We start from the raw sequence: 14,630 nt of genomic DNA on the forward strand, positions 1-14,630 counted from the left end.
TATGTCCAAAAAAAAAAAACCACCCATTACTTTTTCAGCACCTGGGAAGAAATCAAGCACAGATGATACAAAAAAGATGGTTCCTGCTTCCATGTAAGCTACACCAGCAAGCATGCTCTGATTGGTAAATAGTAATGCCAACAACAACAAGTTGAAACAGTATGTGAAACACAGTTTCATTTTTCATACTAGGAAGGATGATAACATGTATAGAATCGTGGTGGAGATATTTTGTGGCAAGAGTGATGACAGAGAGTTTAGAGGGGAAATAGGATTTGATTTACACAGTAGCTTAAAGGTCTGGAGCAAGTGTAGAGAAGCAGGGTGTTGAAACTGCCTCCTGCTTGCTCTATTTTAGTCCATCATAAAATGAAAAAGTATCCCTGCCCAGCTCCTATCTCCCTGAGGAGTCAGGTGCCCTGGCAGTGAGTTTAGAATGTAAACCAAGGCGATGAGAAGATGTCGGAGGGTTTTTTCCTCTTTCATTTTATATTTTTAAAGCTGTAGGGTGTGAAAAGAAATGGACAGATGAGGAAATCGTTACAACACTGCATGTGAAAAGTGATAAAGACATGAATTAAAAGGATGGCAATGGAGATGAAGAGGGGAAAGATTTTGGAGATCTTTATAAAGTAAAATGATAGGACTTGGGGACCATTTAAATATATATATTTCAGACTTTCTCTTTTGCAAAAACGCAAGGCAATGAAACAAGATTTCATTTAGGAAAGGAGGTAGGTTCACCCGTGTAAAGAGTGAATCTGGAGATGGAGAATGAGGACCATCAGTACACAGCAGGTGATGATAAGGAACTCTGAGTTTAGAAATGAGAATAAAACTGGCCGAAGATTGAGGCCTGTAGAACCACAATGTTTAAAAGTAGACAAATACGGAGAACCAGTAGACAGATGAGAAACCAATAAATACTCACATATATGTTTGTATGTATAATGAAATAACTAACACATATTGCATATATAGCCCACACATGTATAACTAGCCTGTTCGTGTGTGTGTGTGTGGGTATGAACATGTAGAAGCATCTATATTCTTACAGAGGTTAACTGTCACTGGTAAAAGGACACCAAGTAACCCAGAACACAGCAAAGACCTAGCTCAGTGCTGAGTGCTCTGACTCTGGGCTCAGTCTCCTGGAGCAAAGGGGGAAAAGGAAAGCAGACCCCTAACCTCACCTGACCTTCTCCCTCACCAAACATGTTTCACATTCTAGCAATAATAAGGATCCCAGGCGGATGTGTATTAGGAAAAATACTTTCCAAAAAATCAGTACATCTTCATCCCCACACCCCCAACTCTACATTGTATTTAGACCTTAATAGGATTACTGATCCAATTCCATTCACAATTAGACTGAACTCCCACAAGTGTGCAGGGCAAAGTACACATTTGTAACATGAGCTATTTATTTTCTGTCGATGGAAAAATGAAAAATCATGTCCAGGAAACGACTCTTAACCGTTATGATTCATAACTCACGTAACTCCTGCATTCATGGCTGTGATGGTACAAAGCTGTAACCTGGCCGTACTTTGTTCAAGCCAGAGACCACTCATCTCTACCTGCATTCTTAAAACCATCTCTCTCCCCGCGAATTATTCAGAAAATTTAAACAAAATGTTGGTTTCCTGTTATCTCAGCAAAGAGGCACAGAGCAAAGTGATTACTGACTTTTATGTAAAACTCAACCTAGCATTGTTACTGCTCTGGAAAAGTTGAACTTTGCCAACATTTATATTTTAGAGATCAAATAACATATCCAAGTTGTGCATCAATTTATCCATTGATGTCTCTCTCCATCTAGCTCTATTTCTTTATGTGTTTAGAATGCACAATATAAATTTGATGTCTAATATTGCTTATAAACATTAAACTCAATTTAACACGTTCAAATAAAACATATACTCCAGCTCACAGCTTGCGAATAAAAGAAATATATCATTTAAAGAATTAATAATTTCCAAAGTTATGCAGTGAATCACAAAATCTATCTTGGGACTTCAAAGTATGATAAACAAGATTTGCACACCTAAATAATTATATCTATTTTTTTTCCCAAAAATGAATATATGTTACAGGAAGACTAAAAAAATGTTTGCCCTCAGTGTTTCTCTGAGCAGTTCAAGTTAAAACTTGGTCTTTCAAAATAAATTTTTGTATACCTATCCATTTATCTATGGTACAAACTATTCAGCAAAATTGGTTTAAAGGTTTCTAGATCATTTAACGCTCTCATTTTGAATACAAATTCAAAGATGTTTCTTATAGTAAAAAGCCTTAATAGGTGAAGTTGAAATTTTTATGGTAGTTTGCTCTATGGCCTACAAAATACCTCATTTAGAAAGTTTTGCAACAGCTTCTGAGTGAGAATTTTAATGGAAATTTACTCTGACACGATAATATACATATTACCTTATAAAAATGATTATTCCTTATAATCCTTTAATTGTGATAACCAGCTTCATAAGAATGGTAACTTAATAAACATTTTCTGTACTAAGGCAAAATGCTATACCTACATAAAAAATATTTAATCCATTTTTGCAGTTAAATAAAAAGAAATATACACACTGCTTTCTACTGTCTTTAGTTTCACAGAATGTAAATTAACAATGCAGCATGTTCAGAAGAGAACTTCTGTCCTGCCTTTTAGAGAAAAGGAGAGTGGTGGAAAATTTTTTAAAAAGGCATTTCAAAGTGAATTACAATAAGCAAGATTTTTTAAAATATGTTTCCCATTTTTAATTTATTTAGAAATCTGCAAAAATACCATTTCAAATATCCTTTCGATAATTTAAAAAAAAAAAGCTTTCTATCCTCCACCGTAAGAAGTCATACTAAATATCAACCAAAATGCACTCATGACCCAACTGAAACCGTTCTAGAAATGTCCACTAAGTGGACCAGAAGTATGCACAGATCTGAGAGCTGAAGAGAGACAGGAGCCCCAGTCAGTTACACTTTCCTATAGAATGCATGTTTGCAAGATTCTTAGGAGTTTAAGTATTTTTATCTCATCAAGGCTGTAAGATTTACCCAGCACCCAGGAAGGGCGGTGGCCCCGTAAGACTATTCAGAGGAAATAATCATTCAAAGGGTTGTAAGAAACAAAAATCTTGATTTAAAATACATTTTGTGATAAAAATTTTGCAAAAAGTTAGTCTTTAATTCAATATCCAAATTTGTTAAAGTACCATACAATAAAGTATTCAGTAAAATATTTTGGCCATAATCAAAATTTGAGGAAGCAAACCCCGGTCCGAAAAGAAGGAGTGGTTTGTGTGCAAGCAAAGCCATATTATGATTTTTCACAAATGCAATTTTTGTTAAAAAGACCAAAATTTAGTTTTTTGGTCATTCAGATATCTTCAGACTTTCAGCACTGCTGTTGTAATATCCTTGAACAGTTTGTAAACCAAGATACAGATAGACAATGTTTGCCTTTGGAATCGTGATTTTTTGGGCCAAACATGTATGCCTTTTTAAACAGAAACAAAGTATTCTTTCACCCAGGGAGCCATGTCTCTCCCAGGGACAATGACCTTGACCGTTTTACAGCGGGCTTCCTCATCTCTAGTCACCAATACTTCACTTGCTTTTATGTCTATTTCAAACCAATGTCCTTACACACACACACACACAAATAACTAAGGAAATATGAATTTCCTTGTGCTTACCTGCCACAAACACTGCGGTGTCCAGGAAGGCAAAGCCAAATGCCAGAAGTTTAAGCCACAGATACATGGTCATATCTGGAAATCAGCCAAACTCCCGAGAGACAGCATGCGTCCTTCTGAAAGGCAAAATAATGGTTATCTCCGAACCAATGTTTCTCTGTAAGGCCGAATCAAGAAGGAGAGAAGTGAATGCGTACTCTTCAACTGGTGTCTTATCAGACAGGGGCGATTTCCTCCTGCTGCCCTGAGAACAAACCACTTGCTGTGAGGCAGTGATGTCAGATTCAGTTTTACTAACTTCTCCAAAAGGGCTGCAAAGGGTCCTCTTTGCAGGAAGTCAAGAAAGTTGTTCAAAGTCACTGCCAAAGCCTCTTACTTCCTTAATTAAAGTAACTAGACTGAGTTACTAGGCCTCTCAAAAGATTTTCCCTCAAGAAAGATGCATTTTTCATATCCAAATAATACTCCCGTGCAGTATTCATGATAACTAGAAAATGGCACGCCGCACCCCAAAAAATCTATAACATTCTTACCTAAACAATGATAAAACAGTCAGCACGGGTATAACAAAAATGAGGACTGGCAAGATGATATGCTACTTGAATTAATGACGGAAAAAACAACTGTGTTTGTCTTAAAATGACCAAATGAATGAAAAAGCAACTACCTCTCTGGTTATTTTCGACAGCCAGAGTCTTGTACCATTAGGGCATTCAGAACCCAGCAATAGGAGTTCGAGTATGCAGCCACTTCCTACGCAAGGCACTCTCGGAAAGCTTAACAGGCTTGCCCCAGACCTGTCACAGATATTCTCGTGGGGCCAGGAATGGAATCAGAAACTCACTTCTCCTGCAGCAAATCATGCTTCAATAAAGGAGGGCCTCTGTGACCTGAGATATTCTTGGTGTTGCTGATGAGGGAAAGAAGAGACATTCAATCAAGAGCTGTTTTGTCACAAAAGTTAACCTTTTATCCCCCCCACCCCCAGCCATACTTTCTCAACCTTTCTGATTAAATGACAGCAAATAAATGCACAACATCCTTTGTGACTTTGATGGTGTTCTCAGTAAGTCCATTAATTAGAAAAACGCATGCGAGAAGGAAGCCTCTATGACATGAGCAGTACAGGACTGCCCTGATGGTCCAGCGGCCAAGACTCCGAGCTCCCAACACAAGGGGCCCGTGTTCAATCCCTGGTCAGGGAACTAAACCCCACGTGCTGCAACTAAACCACCCTGCACTCTGCAACGAAAGAGCCCATGTGCCTCAACGAGGGCCCGGCAGAGTCAAATCAACCAATAAGTAGCAAACATTTTTCAAAAAGTCAGCAGTACAGTGAAGTGAACTGGTCTCATCATCACAGTGCCTGCAGGAATGCATTAATAAAAACCCTTCTGCACACAAGTCATTGTGCTCTGAACTATAGATCAGGCGGAAGGGACTTGGAGACAGAGCCCTTGCAATCACCTGGCTAGGAAGCGCTGGAGCAGGATTCCTATGAAGTGTGTTCAGGATGGGGAACACATGTAAATCCATGGCTGATTCATGTCAATGTGTGGCAAAAACCGCTACAATATTGTAAAGTAATTAGCCTCCAACTAATAAAAATAAATGGAAAAAAAAAAGAATTGTATAAACCTCTTGATGTTTGCATGCTTGTTTGTTTTTCTCTTACTTTGGCTGCTAGGAACTACAGAGCCCAATTTGCAGCCCCCCCCCCCCCCCGCCAACCCAACACACACACCCTTGGTACAGATGAAAATAATTCCACCCCTTAATTTCTGAATAGTAACATTCTAATGAGATTCTTCTTATTATTATTTTAAATGATGGTTGTTATAGTAGCTAGCACTACTGCACTCTTACCACATCCAGGAAAACGCTTAGCCTTTTAATCACACAAAGCAATTTGTACAACAAACTTGGAGATAAAGAGATACCTAATTCTTCATCTTATCTGTAAAGTTCAGAGAGGTTAGGTGATTTGTCTGAAGTCTCACAGCTGGGAAGTAAGCAAGCTACGTTTTGAACCCAACCTCAAGTTTCATCTTACTTTCCTTATTTGCTTTACTATTCTTTTTTTTTTTTTTTTTCATTTTTCTCATCTCCTTCTCCAATCTTTTTTACTTTGTAATTTTCTAGTTTTTAATCTCAGAAAGATAGAACTTGATGGCATACAAAGGATACAGTCTCTTTTTACAAGCGTGTTTTTAAATTAAGCGTCTGGGCACACCAGCACTACCCTTTAGGAGCTAGGCCTAAAGAAAGGCATTGTTCTATGTCAGAGGTCACGCATTTTAGTTCTTCTCACCTCAACTTGTTTCTTAAAACACATTTGCAATGAAAATCTATCTGGAGATTAGCTGTGAATATCTTTAAGCAAATATCTCTGTTCTGTTAGCTCACTCTTATGCTAGGATATTTGGTAAACTAGAAGCCAGGAAAAAACTGGTGACATGCCGTCTTTTAAAAGGAAGTTAAGTCAAGGCAATATACTTTGAATAAGCTGAAGAGAAGGGATTAGACACCTTTAAGAGACATTTTTAAAAGGGCTTTGCAGATCACAACTTTGAAGGCATAGCAAGAAATCAGGAGATTTAATTTCATTGCAGGCAAGTGGGAAGAGAGAGTCCACCCAAGGAACACTGAGGTTTACTAGCAACAAATGAGTTAGATGATGTTTTTATTTTAATGTGTTAAAATTGACTTTAGTGCCAACAAGAAACAGTAGACTTTGGGGCAGCAGAATGTATAAGGGATGCTAGAAAGGTATAAAGAAATAGGGCTCATATAGAAAGACAGCACTGGGTAAATAGTATACAATTCAAGTGTTCTTAGTGACTTGCCTGGTGGTCCAGTGGTTAAGACTCTGCCTTTCATCGCTGGGGACACAAGTTCAGTACCTCATCAGGGAACTAAGATCCCACATGCTATGCCAAAAGTTTTATTTTTTAATATTAATAAAAAAATTTTTTTAAGCCAGACATGAAGAAGGAAAAAAGATCTGGCTCAGAAGGAGGTGATAGCCAAACCCTGCCAAACCTCATAGGTTCTAAGGCACTTATCACTTTATCCTTAGAGTCACAGGAGCTGTTGGCATGTGTGAAGAACTGTTCCCGAGTCTTCTTGCTGATGGGACCTGCCTCCAAGATCTGATCCCCGCACTCACTTCCCTGTCCTCCTCTCACGTGACTTAGCAGCTTCACGCACTGTTGGCCTCTCCGCCAACCCTTGTCTCCAGGCAGCTTCCAAAACACCATTCTCTAATTTCCCCTGACCCTCACTGGTTCATCTGTAGCAGCTGTCATGAGAGGTCCTTCCTGCCCCGACAGAGGACAAGCTCAGGTCTAGGAAGACCCCTTCACTCTTCCTGGACAGTGGAACCCTAGCTCTCCTGGCGATTCTCGGTAACCTGGCCCATGGATCCACAAACGTCACTGCCAACTGATGCAAAAGATTCAATACTGATATGCAAAAGAAAAGATTCTGCCTAGTGGCCAAGAAACAGGGTAAACTCCTAGTTCAAGTGACGACTTGATCTCCTTAATATGGAGCTAGTAATTCTACCTCAGTGTTGCTGTGAAAACTGAATTAATGAAACAAGCATTCCGATAATGGTGTGAACACATGAGGCTACACTTAAAAGCATACACAATAGAACATGCATCCTGTCCCTCCTTCCAGCCCCAACCAAACGAGGAGAGCCCCAGAGGATGGAGGGGGAACATCCTGAGGGCCTCACCTCTCCAGAGCCTTCTACACCTCCTCTCGGCAATGTCTGTGGACACAGAGGAGAGGAGGTGAAAGATACGCTGACTGAGGTCGAATCGTTCACTCAGCTGGATGGACCTGTTCTTTACCCCAATGTAGGGAGGCAGTTGGGGTACCTTCCCTATATCATGTTAAGAGATGGAAATGAAGATTCAATATGCTTTCTTTAAGTGGTTTAAAGACACTGCAGATGGCAAGATGGATGCATTCTGATTTCAGCCAGATCAAAGTGCTTTATAATAAATGTGTCTCAGGGTCAATGAAATGCTTTGAAAGAGATGACCCATGGGAGGGGTATACAATTATTTTAATGAGCTCAGACTGTTTAGTAAACCAGTAATGTATTAATATATACATATATATGATCCAGGCAGTGAGTTCTGACAGGTTTCCAAATCTGCCTCAATAAGAAAGTCTTGTAGCTTTCCACAAATTCAGAGACTATTCCACTCTGGCCAGGTGGTCTATGGATCCCACTTTGTCCGTATTCTGTAAGGTCTGAGCCTGGGTATGAGCGCTCTGCTTCAGTCAGATGACAGATGACAAGTCACGTTTAACACGGTTGGTTCCTTTCAAGCCTTCAGGATGCTATTTCTCCCTTTCTGTGTGTCTGTCTGTCTCTCTCTCCATCTCTTACTGCACCGGCTCCTGGCAATGGATGACTTCCTTTTCTGGGCTCTTCCAGGAGATGAATTGGCTTCCAAATGCTATGAGGAATATAATGTTGGAAATCATGATGGTGTAAAAGAGAGGACTCTGTACACTCTATTGTATATGTCTTAACTGTAGTTCACTCTAAGCCATGTACTGAATGCTCACTCGATTGATTTAGTTTTCCGGAGTCTCAGACAGTAAAGAGTCTGCCTGCAAAGCAGGAGACTGGGGTTCAATCCCTGGGTCGGGAGGATCCCCACGAAAAGGAAATGGCTCCACTCCAGTATTCTTGACTAGAGGAGCCCATGGACAGAGGAGCCTGGTGGGGTCATAAAGGGTCGGACACAACTGAGTGACTAACACACAGTTTTCACATTGTCGTGACTTTTTCAACAAGATAGAAAATAAAAAACCAAAAGGTGCTGCACGCTTGGCTCTGAGCTGTCACTGACGGCCCCTCATACGGCGTCCACATGGCGGGGGTCCTGCCCGCTGGCACCCACGGGACCTCCATGGTCACACGTTGGACCGTGCTCAAACTCCTCCTCATCAGCTTAATAGCCTAGTAGCTCTTATAGTTTGAAAATATTGTTAAATAGTCATCGGCATTTTACTTACATTTTCACAAAAAGTTTCTAGAATTCATGCTGTATTTAAAATAGATTACTAGCAAGTACCTACAGTATAGCACAAGAAATTTGACTCAATATTCTATAATACTTAAAGGGGAAAAGAATTTGAAAAAGAATGGATACTTGTATGAATCACTTGAAATTACTGAAATTAACTTGAATTAACGTGAAATTAACTGAATCACTTGAAATTAACACAACATTATTAATCAACTATACTCCAACACAAGATGGAAAATTTTTTTTAAAGTCCATATTTTAATCACAAAGTGATTTGGCAACCCTGTGGAGCAGTAGGATAGTATCAAAAAATAAATCAGTAGATGCTATAAATGTTGCAAAAACACAAGTTTCAAGTTAACTTGAAATTAATTTCTGAATTTAGCATGAAATCAGTCCACATAAATAATCAATGATAAAAAAAAAAAGTTCTGTCAAAAAGTTCACAGTAAATTTCAAAATGTCAAAAATATGGACATTTCAATGTTCCAAGCTTGTCACACAGAATCACAAGGGAAATAGTGTTAGAGTGGTGATGGATTGGACCCCATGAAGCTAAATTACATAGAACCAGGGCCAAGAATGTGAGAGAAAGTGCACATTTGATGTAATGTGCTCCTAGAACTTCAGTATCCTGGAAGTCTCAACTTTAACATGCTCTTGGCATCATAAAGCCATTGCATATCACTTTGGCCAACTTGTAAAACACATTATAGAACAAAACAACAAGGAATACCACAGGAAACTGTATTCAGTATATTGTAATAACCTGTAGGGGAAAAGACCCACTCCCGTACTCTTGCCTGGAAAAAATCCCACGGACGGAGGAGCCTGGTAGGCTGCAGTCTATGGGGTCTCAAAGAGTCGGACACAACTGAGCGACTTCACTTTCACTTTTCACTTTCATGCACTGGAGAAGGAAATGGCAACCCACTCCAGAGTTCTTGCCTGGAGAATCCCAGGGACGGGAGCCTGGTGGGCTGCCGGCTATGGGGTCGCACAGAGTCGGACACGACTGAAGTGACTTAGCAGCAGCAGCAGCAGCATAGGGGAAAAGAATCTGATAAAGAATGTATATCTAGTTGTATATGTATAGTCTTCCCAGGTGGCACAGTGGTAAAGAATCTGCCTGCCAATGTAGGATACACAAAAGATAGGGGTTTGATCCTTGGGTCAAGAAGATCTGCTGGAGAAGGGAATAGCAACCACTCTGGTATTCTTGCCTGGGAAATCCCATGGCTAGAGGAGCCTGGTGGGCTACAATCCACAGGGGCACAAAGAGTTGGACATAACTAAGCATGCACACACGTGCACACACATGTGCACACACACACACATATGTATACTTGAATCACTTTGCTGTATACCTGAAATGAACACGACATTGTATATCAGCTATACTCTAATAAAAATTAATTAATCAAAAAAGATTCATTCTCCATTCTGATTTGTTTAAATTTAACACGCAATAAATAAATAAATAAGTAAATTTAACACGCAAGCTTTGATTGTTCTGGTTTCAATTGGACATGATTTTGAAGATGTCCTTAGGTTGATAATGTGAGATATAACATGTTTTGTTTTTTGTTTTTTTTTGGCCAAGTTGTCCAGCACTAGGGATCTTAGCTTCATAACCAGGAACCGAACCTGTGCCCCCTGCAGTAGAAGCACAGAGTCTTAACCATTGGATAGCCAGGCACATCTCATCACACACTGTTTTGAGGGTGATGAACTCCTGTATGATTTTTTCTTAATTTGGAAAACATAATTTTTCATAAAACATTTTATTTGCTCGAATAAGGCCTAGTGGTGGAGACGCCTGAGGCCGCCTCCTCCTCCGAGCCCTCTGGTCCAGCCCTCTCCCCACAGCCCTGCAGCCCTGCACGCTCATGGAACACCTACGCCCATGGGCTGCTTCACACCAAGTGTCCTCTGGGGCACGTTGCTCAGAGGGAACCAGGGCAGTGCTGTGGATACCCCAGTCCCATGTGTTTCTTGCAAACCGATGAGCTGAAAGCTACGGTAGATGCACGTCTACCTAACTCGAAGCCTTGCAGGTGCCGCTTCTGAAAATTAGAAGGGTGAGAAAACCTTTGGGTCACTGAGTTGTGCAGAGTACTTCCTAGTGCAAACGTGATTTCTGAGAAGCCAGCGTTCTCTGGGGACGAAGGAGAGACACAAGGGTGGGCGGTGTGACTTCGTGAGCCCATGTGTAAGAGACCCAGCCCAGCTTTCCCTGCGGGCTGGCCTTGGTTGATCTCTTCCTCTGACTTCGGTCTGCTTTACCCTCACCCACGTCATTGGAACAGGGCTGTGTCCCAAGATGCCATCGAGAGATCCTAGCAGAGTAAAGACAACTCTGGCAGGACGGCCAGACAGTACAGCAGGGCGCCTGACAGGCTCAGAAAACGGACCGAGCGGGTTGTCGGGGGTCATCTGCGGGAGACAGAAGATGAGAGAGTTAAACTCATAACCGTTCTCCCCCCAACGCGTTTATGTTCTAGAGCTTCCTACCTCGGCTTATGGCACTCCCAGCCATCCTGTGGTGAAAATAGAAACCTCGGTGTCATTCTCGAAACTCACTTCCTCCAGTCCATCACTAACTTCTCTCCATGTGACCTCCTAAGCGTATCTTCCATGTCTCTCCATCAACCTCACCAGCCAGGGGGCCACCACCTCGTGAAGACGCAATTAAGATGACCTCTTCACGGCTCTGCCTGTACCTGCTCTAACAACATTTCCTACTCCCCAAATCGTTCTCCACTCTGTAATCAGCGAGGTCTTTTTGAAATGAAATTACATCTTAGGCACCTGCCCTCCATCCTGTCAGCATTGTTCACAGAATTCAGGGTTAAAAGAAAAATGCTTAAGAGGACCTTCAGTGGCTTTGCATGACCCAAATTTCTACTCCTTCTACAACCCAATTTTTCACACCCCCGTGGTACAGACATTGGCCCACACCGTCCTGTTTACCATAGTTTCACCCAGGTAAGAGGTTTTACATATAATGTCCTCTTCTCCACGTGTCAACACTCTTTCAATCCTACAGGTAGGAGCAAGCACCCTATCTTGGGGAGCATTCCTTTACTTTTCTGATTAGACCGAATAACCTACCATTACCCTCCCAGGGTTTATTTCATCTTCACAGTCACATTGTTTGGGTAACATTGTTACCCATTGTTTGATTAATTTCTTTCCCTACCACCAAACCAAATGTACCATGAGGTCTGCACCTCCAGCGCGTGGGCAGAGGTGAACTCTCCTTAGCTGTTAAATGAATGAATAAACACACAAGTCTTTCCTGATGTTTCTGGATGGCCTGAGACTCTCAGGACTTTAGTGCAGCCCTGAGGTGAGGATTCGAGTTTCCACCCTTCCTGGTATAAAGTGGGTAGCAGGTTAGATTTGAGCTACAGAAAATAAACAAGTGTGCCAACCTGAGGATACCTGAATTAAGGTCACAGAATCAGATCATAAGTCCCCAACTTATGATGGTTTGACTTGACCATTTTTTGACCTTATGATGGTGCAAAAATGATATGCATTCATTAGAAATCATACTTCAGATATTGAATTTTGATCTTTTCCTGGGCCAACAATACACTATACAATACTCTCTCCGAAGGCTGGGCTGTGGGAACCTCAGCTCCAATTCAGCCATGAGATCATGAAGGTGAACAAGCTGTACACTCACAACCATTCTGCTTTTCCCTTTCAGAACAGTATTCAATCCATTATATGAGATGCTCAGCACCTCACTATAAACAAGGTTTTGTGTTAGATAATCTTGTCCCACTGCAGGCCAGAATGCAAGTGTTCTGAGCACAGTGGACGCAGGCTAGTGCAAGCTACGATGTTCAGTAGGTTTGATGTACGAAATGCATTTTGACTTGTGAAATTTTCAACTTACAGTGAGCTTATCAGGACGTAACCCCATCACAAGTGGAGGAAGATCTGTGCTTGCTGAGTAGGGCACCCTTATTCTTCCTGTTTACCAAGACAAGTTCATTTTATGCTCTGTATCCAGGAAGAAACAAAAGAGCATGTAAAACCAAACTCATCTTCCAGAAGCTGTAACTGTGTTTTGACGGAAGTCCTTTTAACAGTAATAAGCACTCCATTATTTAGGGTTAATTCTTCCTGCTGAATCAAAGAGACCCTCAAATGTATAAAAGCTTTCTCAAACACGGTGAAAGCTTATTTTTGCCTCACAAGATGGTTCAAGTCTAGTGTCCCCAGGTTGGAAGTTGATTGTCCCCACACCGGGATTCAGGGACTGGGTCCCTTCTGTCTTGTTGCTTCACACGCCCCTGGCCTTGGAGTTGCCGGCGTTCAGTGGCAGAAGGGTAAAGACAGCATGGATACGGTGTACACAGCACTTTGAGGCCTTGGCCTGGGTGTGACATTTTGCCACCCACTCCACTGACCATGATTTGTGATGTTGTCAGATATGGTGGGGGAAGGGCAATGGGAAAATGAAGTCTCCAACTGTAGGCTACAATATACTATGGAAAAGGGAGTACGTATAAGCTTGGGAGGACAGCTAGAGTTTTTCCAAAAATACCTTGGTTTAGATTAGGAAAAAAAGTGTCCAGGAGAACTTGGAAGTAGAAACAAGAGAGTGTTGGGGAAAAAAAAATACTACTATGTGCAGAGTACAGTGCCAATAAAAGTGAGTAGGATATTATCCATGCCCTATAGGAGATCGGGCTTCCCTGGCGGCTCAGATGGTAAAGAATCTGCCTGCAATGAAGGAGACCCAGGTTCAATCCCTGGGTCAGGAAGATCCCCTGGAGAAGGGAATGGCAACCCACTCCAGCATTCTTTCCTGGAGAATCCCATGGACAGAGGAGCCTGGCGGGCTGCAGCTCATGGGGTCGCGAAGAGTCGGACACGACCGAGCAACGGGCACGCTTCCAAGCTAAGCACTAGAGGAGTTCAAGCCAGAGACAAGTGACAAAGTCACAGCTAACTGCCACGGGAGCTGCTGCGTGACACGCGCGTGAACAAGCGTCTGTGCGTTCAGGTTTTCTTTTGCTGAAGTTAGGACTTTTCAAATCTTCAGGACATGCTTAGATCTTAAGAATTACCTTTATTTTCTTCAGATGATTGTCAAGCACTGGGATTTGTGGATGCCAAAGGTATATCCTCTGTAAAAAGCTATTTATTAGATAACCAATGGGAACCTACTATAGAGCACAGAACTCCACCCAGTGCTCTGTGATGTCCTAAAAAGGAAGGAAATTCAAAAACTAGGTGATATATGTATAGTTATAGCTGATTCACTTTGCAGTACAGCAGAATCTAACACAACACTGTAAAACAATGATGCATTTTTTTTAAATGTCACTTGTCTTATAGGAGAAGCATAGCATTTGTAACCCCTTATCAGCTGTCAAGTAACCTCAACACGATGTTTTTTTTTCATGAATTGAGGGTATATTTACTATGTAGGAGGCTTCCCTTGTGGCTCATCTGGTTAAGAATTTGCCTGTGATGCAGGAGACCCCGGGTTGACTCCTGGGTCAGGAAGATCCCCTGGAGAAGGAATAGGCTACCCACTCCAATATTCTTGGACTTCCCCGGTGGCTCAGTTGGTAAAGAATCTGCCTACAGTGTGGGATACTTGGGTTTGATTCCTGGGCTGGGAAGATCCCTTGAAGAAGGGAATGATAACCCACTCTAGTATTCTTGCCTAGAGTTCCATGGACAGAGGAGCCTGGCAGGCTACAGCCCATCGGGTCCCAAAGAGTTGGACACAACTGAGTGACCTTCACTTTACTCTGAAAGGTAGGAAATTTTCACAGCAAAAAAAAAAAAAAATATTCTAAATTAAGCAAGATAAGAAAGGCAGCACAGTAGGGAATGAACTGGAGTG

General features: G+C 41.5%; 1 protein-coding gene across 9 annotated transcripts in view; it reads right to left on the reverse strand.

The window, feature by feature from the left end:
* Positions 1 to 4,032, reverse strand: part of PTPRC (protein tyrosine phosphatase receptor type C) — a 123,061-nt gene extending 119,029 nt beyond the window's left edge. For 6 of the 9 annotated variants that reach the window (XM_043484967.1, XM_043484966.1, XM_043484963.1 and 3 more), the window contains exons 1-2: positions 3,893 to 4,031; positions 3,696 to 3,811 (exon numbers count right to left, since the gene is read on the reverse strand). In XM_043484967.1, the coding sequence (XP_043340902.1) occupies positions 3,696 to 3,768 (73 nt within the window). In that variant the 5' untranslated portion in view covers positions 3,769 to 3,811; positions 3,893 to 4,031. The other 3 variants (XM_043484959.1, XM_043484961.1, XM_043484960.1) reach the window with 2 other exon arrangements.
* Between the last annotated feature and the right edge of the window lie 10,598 nt (positions 4,033 to 14,630).

Source organism: Cervus canadensis, chromosome 13, assembly GCF_019320065.1.
Source record: "Cervus canadensis isolate Bull #8, Minnesota chromosome 13, ASM1932006v1, whole genome shotgun sequence".
Classification (NCBI taxonomy): Eukaryota; Metazoa; Chordata; class Mammalia; order Artiodactyla; family Cervidae; genus Cervus; species Cervus canadensis.